The 9,874-nt window shown below is 41.7% G+C and overlaps 1 protein-coding gene across 2 annotated transcripts; it reads left to right on the top strand.

Moving 5' to 3' along the window:
• Nucleotides 1-5,349: 5,349 nt before the first annotated feature.
• On the top strand, nucleotides 5,350-8,748 carry LOC117814720. 2 transcript variants are annotated; one of them, XM_034686199.1, is made up of 6 exons: nucleotides 5,350-5,734; nucleotides 6,771-7,022; nucleotides 7,083-7,109; nucleotides 7,305-7,429; nucleotides 7,803-8,100; nucleotides 8,189-8,748. In XM_034686199.1, exons 1-6 carry the CDS (start codon nucleotides 5,488-5,490, stop codon nucleotides 8,593-8,595), a joined length of 1,356 nt encoding a protein of 451 aa, XP_034542090.1. In that variant the 5' UTR covers nucleotides 5,350-5,487; the 3' UTR covers nucleotides 8,596-8,748. The 2 variants fall into 2 exon arrangements, with proteins under 2 accessions (XP_034542090.1, XP_034542089.1); XM_034686198.1 differs by having other exon boundaries at nucleotides 6,771-7,109.
• Nucleotides 8,749-9,874: the final 1,126 nt, after the last annotated feature.

A 9,874-nucleotide genomic window follows, 5' to 3' on the forward strand; every position in this document is an offset into this window, starting at 1 on the left:
AGGATTAGGGTTAGGGTTAGGGTTAGGGTTAGGATTAGGGTTAGGGTTAGGGTTAGGATTAGGGTTAGGGTTAGGGTTAGGATTAGGGTTAGGGTTAGGGTTAGGATTAGGGTTAGGGTTAGGGGTAGGGTTAGGATTAGGGTTAGGGTTAGGGTTAGGGTTAGGATTAGGGTTAGGGTTAGGGGTAGGGTTAGGATTAGGGTTAGGGTTAGGGTTAGGGTTAGGGTTAGGGTTAGGGTTAGGATTAGGGTTAGGGTTAGGATTAGGGTTAGGGTTAGGGTTAGGGTTAGGGTTAGGATTAGGGTAAGGGTTAGGATTAGGGTTAGGGTTAGGATTAGGATTAGGGTTAGGATTAGGGTAAGGGTTAGGGTTAGGGTTAGGGTTAGAACCAGATCTAAACTTAAGCAAACAGTACCAGAACCGAACCAGAACCGAACCGAACCGAACCGGAACCGAACCAGAACCGATCCAGAACCGAACCAGTACCGAACCGGAACCGATCCAGAACCGAACTAGTACCGAACCAGAACCGAACCGAACCAGAACCGATCCAGATCCGAACCAGTACCGAACCGGAACCGATCCAGAACCGAACTAGTACCGAACCAGAACCGAACCGAACCAGAACCGATCCAGATCCGATCCAGATCCGAACCAGTACCGAACCGGAACCGATCCAGAACCGAACTAGTACCGAACCAGAACCGAACCGAACCAGAACCGATCCAGAACCGAACCAGTACCGAACCGGAACCGAACCAGAACCGAACTCAAGCAAACCGAACCAGAACCAAACTGGATCAAACATTATGAATGTCCTCAGCTTGGATGGTCTGATCCGGTTTCTCCTCTCAGTGAGTATTTGCCCGGTCTTTGAGAAGAACCCTAACCCTAACCCTCTCTGAAGGAACAGATGAAGCCACGATACACAGCCTCCCCTCCATCACCTGGATCCTATACTGGGAGCCGGCTCTCTCTGGATGTGAGCCGGCTCTTCTGATCCACTATAAAGCATGGACTCTCAGAGCCGCAGCTTCTGATCAGGACACATCACTAATGTGTTTAATCTGTGTTACAGTTATGAGGGGGTCCTTGGACAGTTCCCTCACCTGTAAGGCTCCCTGGCTCCAGAGAGTTTGAGAACCCCTGTTCTATATAATTGATCTATACGACCAGAGAAAGCAATAAAAGGCCTGTACCGCCCTATTTGGTTCCTATGGTTTAAAACCTACAATACCCAGAATGCACCGCGCTCGTTTTCCTGAAGGCTGCCCCGGGCTGCTCCCATTGTTCAGGTTTGGGATCATTTAAAGAGTTACACAAAGTTTACTGTGTTTAAAACATGCTATAGACTCAGGTGTGTTTGTGATGGTGTCTACCTGAGACACCAGAGGAAAGGAAGAGAAGGAGGGAGATATAATCAGATCCAGAGAGAGACACTGAGGGGCAGAGGGAGGCGAATCATCCGTCTTCAAAACCCTACAGTTTGTAGTCCATAAGAAATCAGAGGACTACAAGACTTCTGTGTCGAAATAGAAGGCTGATCTCTTTACTTTGGATTCAACAAACGACTTCAATTTGCTTTCTGCCTCTTAAAGAAGTCATACAGGTACATTTATCACCACATGAATCAGTGTTTCATGATCTAAAATGTGTTCTTTCAAACGTTAGTCTCGGTTTTAAAAAGTTATCGCGAGACTTCACAGACCGTGCAGCAGAGTGGCGCAGCGGAAGCGTGCTGGGCCCATAACCCAGAGGTCGATGGATCGAAACCATCCTCTGCTATGTGTTTTCTCTTTTACAGCAAAGATCACTGATCAGAGGGTTACTGTGGGAAACAACTTTTAAAACGTTCAGTGAACATCTCAATGATTTATAATGTGACAATGACAACTTGATTAAAGAAGTACAGAATCTCTGTGTTTAAAAGGAACCCTGACTGTGGGGACTAACAGGCATACATCTGCTGTAATGTTTGCCTCATACTAGAATGCTTTGTTAAATACACATGAAGAATTGTTATTTCTTTAAAGAGCATAATTTATAACACATATTCTAACCTACGGGCGCAGACATTGTTTTACTAGCGCAATGCATGCTGGGTTGATGACGTGTAATGGTTGCATCTTGCCGAGCCTCTGGTTTTCGCCGTGTTTACTCGCTGGCTTTCAGGAGCGTGAAAACCATAATAATAAACTATAATAACAATAAACCATTATAATAATAAACCATAATAATAATAAACCATCATAATAAACCATAATAATAATAAACTATAATAATAAACCATCATAATAATAAACTATAATAATAATAAACCATAATAATAATAAACCATAATAATAATAAACCATAATAATAAACCATAATAATAAACCATAATAATAATAAACCATAATAATAAACTATAATAATAAACCATCATAATAATAAACTATAATAATAACAAACCATAATAATAATAAACCATAATAATAAACTATAATAATAACAAACCATAATAATAATAAACCATAATAATAAACCATAATAATAATAAACCATAATAATAATAATAATAAACCATCATAATAATAATAAACCATAATAATAATAATAATAAACCATAATAATAATAAACCATAATAATAATAATAAACCATCATAATAATAAACCATCATAATAATAATAAACCATAATAATAATAAACCATAATAATAATAATAATAAACCATAATAATAATAAACCATAATAATAATAAACCATCATAATAATAAACCATAATAATAATAAACCATCATAATAATAAACCATAATAATAATAATAAACCATAATAATAATAAACCATCATAATAATAAACCATAATAATAATAAACCATCATAATAATAAACCATAATAATAATAATAAACCATCATAATAATAAACCATCATAATAATAATAATAAACCATAATAATAATAAACCATAATAATAATAATAAACCATCATAATAATAAACCATCATAATAATAAACCATCATAATAATAAACCATCATAATAATAATAAACCATAATAATAATAAACCATAATAATAATAATAATAAACCATCATCATAATAATAATAAACCATAATAATAATAATAAACCATCATAATAATAAACCATAATAATAAACCATAATAATAATAATAATAAACCATCATCATAATAATAATAAACCATAATAATAATAATAAACCATCATAATAATAAACCATAATAATAATAATAATAAACCATGATAATAATAAACCATAATAATAATAAACCATAATAATAATAATAAACCATAATAATAATAAACCATAATAATAATAAACCATAATAATATAATAATAAACCATAATAATAATAAACCATCATAATAATAATAAACCATAATAATAATAAACCATAATAATAAACCATAATAATAATAAACCATAATAATAATAATAAACCATAATAATAATAATAATAAACCATAATAATAATAAACCATAATAATAATAATAAACCATAATAATAATAATAATAAACCATAATAATAATAAACCATAATAATAATAAACCATAATAATAATAATAAACCATAATAATAATAAACCATAATAATAATAAACCATAATAATAATAATAAACCATAATAATAATAATAATAAACCATCATAATAATAAACCATAATAATAATAAACCATAATAATAATAAACCATAAAATAATAAACCATCATAATAATAAACCATAATAATAATAAACCATAATAATAATAATAAACCATCATAATAATAAACCATCATAATAATAAACCATAATAATAATAAAGCATCATAATAAACCATCATAATAATAATAAACCATCATAATAAACCATAATAATAATAAAGCATCATAATGCCACACTGCGCTGCGTTTGGGTGTAGTTTCCAGTCGAAGGGAAACAGGGGGACTGATGTGAGTCTACACAGCTTTCCAAGAGACACAGAGAGAAGAGAGGAGTGGGAACTTGTTTGTGGACGTACACAACTTCCGAAGGACCCGCGGCTCTGTTCTCGCCACTTCACTCCAGATGCATTTGATGCGTTTAGCCGACCCACGCTGGTGAAAGAGCTCACAGGTGCTGCTGGTTATAAACGGAGACTGAAGCCAAACGCTGTGCCGACAGTTTTCATTCATCAACAGACAAAACACCCACGGGGAAAGAGTGAAGTCCACTCCAGGAAACACCACAGGCCAGTGGAGAACCTGGATGTGCTCCTGCAGGGATGTCAACAACTAGATCCTGCAGATGTAGCCTCTGATGGCGAACCATCGGGCACGACCACGACCAAGACCACGACCACGACCACAGAGGAAGCTGAGGACGAGTCCCCAGATCTGTCAACACAGCAGTCCGTAAGTGTGCAGTGTTCTCCAAATAAGAGTGATGTTGATCAGATGGAAAAACACAGATCTGATGCAGCGGTACAGAGGCCAGCTGATGAGCACCAACTTATTACTCAGGACCACGTTCATGTTCCAATGTTCCAATGTTCCAATGTCATTTATCAGACCCTTTTATCCAAAGTGACGTACATATGAGAACAAGAACAACACAAGCAAAGATCTAGACAAGAGGAAACAAGATCAGTAAGAAGAGCAAAGAGCTTCAAGTCCATTTGGGTTCAGGTACTGCCAAGCAGTGTAAAGACAATGCACAAAGTAAATAAGGAACATCTACAATGAAGCAACCAAACCATTTAAGACCTTCCATTATCATCATCAACAATTAACATCACCACAATAATGACCAAAGGACCAAGTGCTGGGTCACTCCAGACCTGAACACAGAGTCCCAGAGTAGAGCAGGACAGTGTGAGTCAACTGTAGCTGGAAGACATGATCTGCCCCTGTGGACAACAGTGGAGAACAGTCTAGCTAAGTGCATAGTGCTTCCTAAAGAGCTGGGTCTTTAGCTGTCTTTGGAAAGTAGAGAGGGACTCTGCAGATCGAATGGAGTTGGCTAATTCACTCCATGCTGTCATGCTGTTTATGCTGCTAATTGTGAAAATGAGCTGAAAGATCAGTTTCAGGAGGACAGTCAGTCTCTGGATCTTTTCCTCTCAGATGATGACTTTTTTCAGGGAGGGCAGTCAGACACTGTACAGACAGATTGAGTTCAATAAACCACACTTATTGTATTAATGTTCCAGACAAAGATAAACTGTATTTAGTTGAAGAATATTATATTTGAATGATATTTATTCTCATGACTCATGAATTAAAAAGAGAGAAAGATAAAGAAGGTAAAAACATGGACGCTCCCTGGATTCGAACCCACGATCTTTGTGTTCTTGAGGTGGGAACGAAACAACGTGAGTTCACGTGACGTCATGACGCAGTCCCGCCATGACTGTTTGTGGTAGTTTGTTATCGTCCGCTCCGGTTCAGAGTCTTTAAGTCACACCACCATGAACAGGACCACCAGTCTCTAAGTCTCCTCTTGGTCCCCTTCAGACCACCATGAACAGGACCAACTGCTGCGTGAAGCACTGCCGGCAGTCCACCTTCGGTGACCCCGCCGGAGGGAAGCCTGGGAGCGGCCTCACCTTCTACTCCTTCCCCGCCTGGAGGAGGAACGAAGGGAAGGAGGTCTCCGAGCTGACCATGAGGAGGAGGGCCGCCTGGGTCGCTGCTGTGGGCCGCTGGAACATCACCTTCAACTGCATCCCCACCTCCATGAGGGTGTGCTCCAGACACTTCCACTCAGGTGAGGTTTAAACACACAGTTCTCCTTTTTACAGACTTTTACAGCAGCACCTGAACTACACACAGAATGCACTTTATTATCAACCTCCAGGTGAGCCTGAAGAAGACCATCAACAGGTTTAAACACCTGGGGGATCCAGATTAGAGCTTATTCACTCACCTGAGGGGGACAGGTTTATGTGTTTTACATTTTTAATTATTTTTATTTAATTTATACTTTTATTTAAATGTCAGATTTCAGTTTTAATCTGTTTATCAATCAAGCTTTATTTATAAAGCACCTTTCATACAAATCAAATACAACCCAAAGATCTTTACAGAGACTGAAACACCAGAAAGAAGCAGAAATAAAACAATGGCAAGAAATATAAGGAGACAATAATAAGAATAAGAAAAATAGTAATAATACAAAATAAAAATAAGAACAACAAAAATAAAATATGTGTAATTAAAATAAGTTAAAGAATAAAAATAGTTAAAATAAACAGATTTAAAAAGGGCTCTGCTGACTCCTCACCTGTCAGTAACATCTCTGCTGACTCCTCACCTGTCAGTAACACCTCTGCTGACTCCTCCCCTGTCTGTAACATCTCTGCTGACTCCTCCCCTGTCAGTAACATCTCTGCTGACTCCTCACCTGTCTGTAACACCTCTGCTGACTCCTCACCTGTCAGTAACATCTCTGCTGACTCCTCACCTGTCAGTAACACCTCTGCTGACTCCTCCCCTGTCTGTAACATCTCTGCTGACTCCTCCCCTGTCAGTAACATCTCTGCTGACTCCTCACCTGTCTGTAACACCTCTGCTGACTCCTCACCTGTCAGTAACACCTCTGCTGACTCCTCACCTGTCTGTAACATCTCTGCTGACTCCTCACCTGTCTGTAACACCTCTGCTGACTCCTCACCTGTATGTAACATCTCTGCTGACTCCTCACCTGTCAGTAACACCTCTGCTGACTCCTCACCTGTCTGTAACACCTCTGCTGACTCCTCACCTGTCTGTAACATCTCTGCTGACTCCTCCCCTGTCTGCAGGTAAACCAGCCTACGAGATGCTGCAGTCAGACCCAGACTGGGCTCCCTCACTGAAGCTGGGTCACGCTGAAGGAAGTGGCCAACACGCCAAGCGTCTCCTCCTCGCCGTCAGAGACAAAAAGACAAAGAAGAAGAGAGAAAGGGAACTGAACGAGGAAAAGGAAGTGAAGAAGAGACGGTTAGATGTGTCCAGACCTCCTCAGTGCGGACCAGAGGGAGGGGGACCAGAGGGAGGAGGACCAGAGGGAGGAGGACCAGAGGGAGGAGGACCAGAGGGACCAGGACCAGAGGGAGGAGGACCAGAGGGACCAGGACCAGAGGGACCAGAGGGAGGAAGAGGTAAGACCAAAGACTGATGAGGACGTCTTCCTCTGTACCAAACACCTGATCTAAAGACCCTGAACCAGTAAATCCTCTGATATTTATTCAGAGTCTCTTCCTCTGTGACTCTCAGACGTCACCTGGAGCTCAGAGAGTCTGGTTTTTAGAGACCGCAGCATCAGTTCAGTGTTTCTGTCCTCTGTCCTCTCTCAGGTCCTCTGAGAGCGACCGATCGTCCCTGGAGAGAAGTCAGATCTCTGCTGCTGTCGGTCCTGAAGCATCCTGCAGACCAGACGCACGAGGAAGCAGTGCATGCTGGGAAGGAGACAGACTTCAGGGTGAGAATGAATCAGCTCATGTCAGGTTTACCTCCCAGGGTTTGAGGGGACTGGGTCTCTGCTGAGTCTGTCCTCCAGGTGGGACAACAGGTTCTTTATTAATGAAAGGAGACCTGAACGCTTGTCCTACCCATTATTCTGACGGCACCTGAACGCAGCGCTGGTCCTCAGGCAGAGAGAGACATCTTCAGTCATAAACAATCTTTGTCAGCGTCTAAACATCAGCTGCAGTGAAGGATCTCTGATCTGATGATGTCACTTTAACCCTTTAATCCAGGGGATAGCCCCGTCCCGGTCCTGACTATGACCTGACGAATGACCCCCAGTGACCTCTTGTTGTGGCTTCATGATCTAACAGCTGTTTCCTCTCCAGGACTTCTTCAGAGAGTCCCTCAGGGCGTCTCTGGAAGACTTCAGCAAGTCCAGGACCCTGCCGGTCCAGCAGGCCCCCATCTACGTGGACCTTAAAGAGGATCGAGATCTGAGGTCCTCCTCGTCTTCGTCCTGTGTGAACTGTGTGCTGCTGCAGAGGAAGGTCATCGAGCTGCGGGAGGAGCTGTCTCTCGCCTCAGGAGGTCAGGGGGGCGGGAGGGTCCCACCTGTCACTATCAGGGCTCACCGGGTCCAGCAGAGACCAGAGGTGGCCCAGATAGAAGAGACGGTCCCGGACTGTGAGTGTTCTGAGTTTTTATTCTCTGGGAGGAGAAGTTTGAGTTCAGTGAGGAGAGGAGACATGTTTATATTTATGTTTATCTTTAGGGGCGGAGCCTATTGATGGAGACCCCGAAGCATCGTCGCCCAGCAGCTGTCCGCTCTGCATCCGCCCCCCCTCCAGGAGACAGCCTCGCCCCTTCAGGAAGATCTGGCTCCACATGTTCTGGTTCCTGCGATACTCGGCGAGCCGCAACATCATGTGGTGTCACGTGTGCCGTCTCCACGACGACAAGAAGCACCGCGACAAAGAGATGGTCAAAGGCACCCGCAAGTTCAAGCTGGACAACATCCGGCGTCACGGCTCCCGGCTCTACCATGTGGACAACGTGGAGCGCTACACCAAGCAGGCGGGCAGCCGGACGCCCGGAGACGCCTTCAGGGTCACGGAGCGTCCGGGCGGAGGAGAGAGTTCAGAGACCTTAAAGATGACCTCATCAGAGATACAGATATAAACAACACAAACATCTAAAGTTACAGAGAGGAGAGAGCTCTGAAACACTGAGGTGTCCTGCAGGGGGCGCTGTGACTGTTCACCCTGTGATGACATGCTGCTGTTTTTATTTACAGTTTATAAAAACAAACATGATTAAAATGTTAAAACATGATCTGTACCAGAGTTTGAATCTTTGCTCCCGTCCTCTCAGCCCTCTGTGACCTCAGGTAGAAACAGCTCAGGTGTTACACCTCCCTTTAAAATCCATCAACACATTATTATCTGTGTTATTCATAAAGTCTGTGATATCAGCCGACAGGAGCAGGTAGTCACTGATCATCATATCAGCCTCTAACATCAGGAGCAGGTAGTTACTGATCATCATATCAGCCTCTAACATCAGGAGCAGGTAGTTACTGATCATCATATCAGCCTCTAACATCAGGAGCAGGTAGTTACTGATCATCATATCAGCCTCTAACATCAGGAGCAGGTAGTTACTGATCATCATATCAGCCTCAAACATCAGGAGCAGGTAGTTACTGATCATATCAGCCTCTAACATCAGGAGCAGGTAGATACTGATCATCATATCAGCCTCTAACATCAGGAGCAGGTAGTTACTGATCATATCAGCCTCTAACATCAGGAGCAGGTAGTTACTGATCATCATATCAGCCTCTAACATCAGGAGCAGGTAGATACTGATCATATCAGCCTCTAACATCAGGAGCAGGTAATAAAGGTCACCTGCAGAGACCGCTCTCTAAATCTGCATCAACATGGACTCAGGTCAGTTAATCACACAGGTTCTGATTGGTACATGAACAGCTGGTTATCACCTGGCTCTCTTACTGATCTTCCAGCTGTGTGAGATGCTTGATTCTGATTGGTCTAAACCCCTTGACGACGGTTATTAACTTTCACTAACATGATCAGAGAGGCCGTTATCATGGCTCCTCTTATCAGTATAAGATAGTGGATCCATGTTATCAGAGGTTTCTAAAGGAGAAGTAACCTCCGGTCTTAAAACATGAAGCTGAAGTGTTATAAACTGCAGTTCCTCGAGCGTCCACTAGAGGCTGGAAACCACACACACACACACACACACACACACATTCAAAGAGCTTATTAAAGATCTGTTTATTTGAATTTCAACATAGAAAAGATCAATGTAAACAATAAAAGCAAGTGATGTTTTTATATGTCCATGGACACTTTCTCAAAGACGGTCATCGTGTCCTGATGTTGCTTTCAGTCATTTTTAATCGTGTCCTGCTATTTGTACTTTTCTTTTC

The sequence above is a fragment of the Notolabrus celidotus genome, chromosome 6, assembly GCF_009762535.1.
Source record: "Notolabrus celidotus isolate fNotCel1 chromosome 6, fNotCel1.pri, whole genome shotgun sequence".
NCBI classification, from domain to species: Eukaryota; Metazoa; Chordata; class Actinopteri; order Labriformes; family Labridae; genus Notolabrus; species Notolabrus celidotus.

What these genes read in the sequence shown, in the direction of transcription:
- LOC117814720 (XM_034686198.1), top strand. Translation starts at nt 5,488, where the DNA reads ATGAACAGGACCAACTGCTGCGTGAAGCACTGCCGGCAGTCCACCTTC. An exon ending in CTCCAGACACTTCCACTCAG is followed by an intron (nt 5,735 to 6,770) that starts GTGAGGTTTAAA and finishes CCCTGTCTGCAG; the next exon opens with GTAAACCAGCCTACGAGATG. An exon ending in GGGACCAGAGGGAGGAAGAG is followed by an intron (nt 7,110 to 7,304) that starts GTAAGACCAAAG and finishes GTCCTCTCTCAG; the next exon opens with GTCCTCTGAGAGCGACCGAT.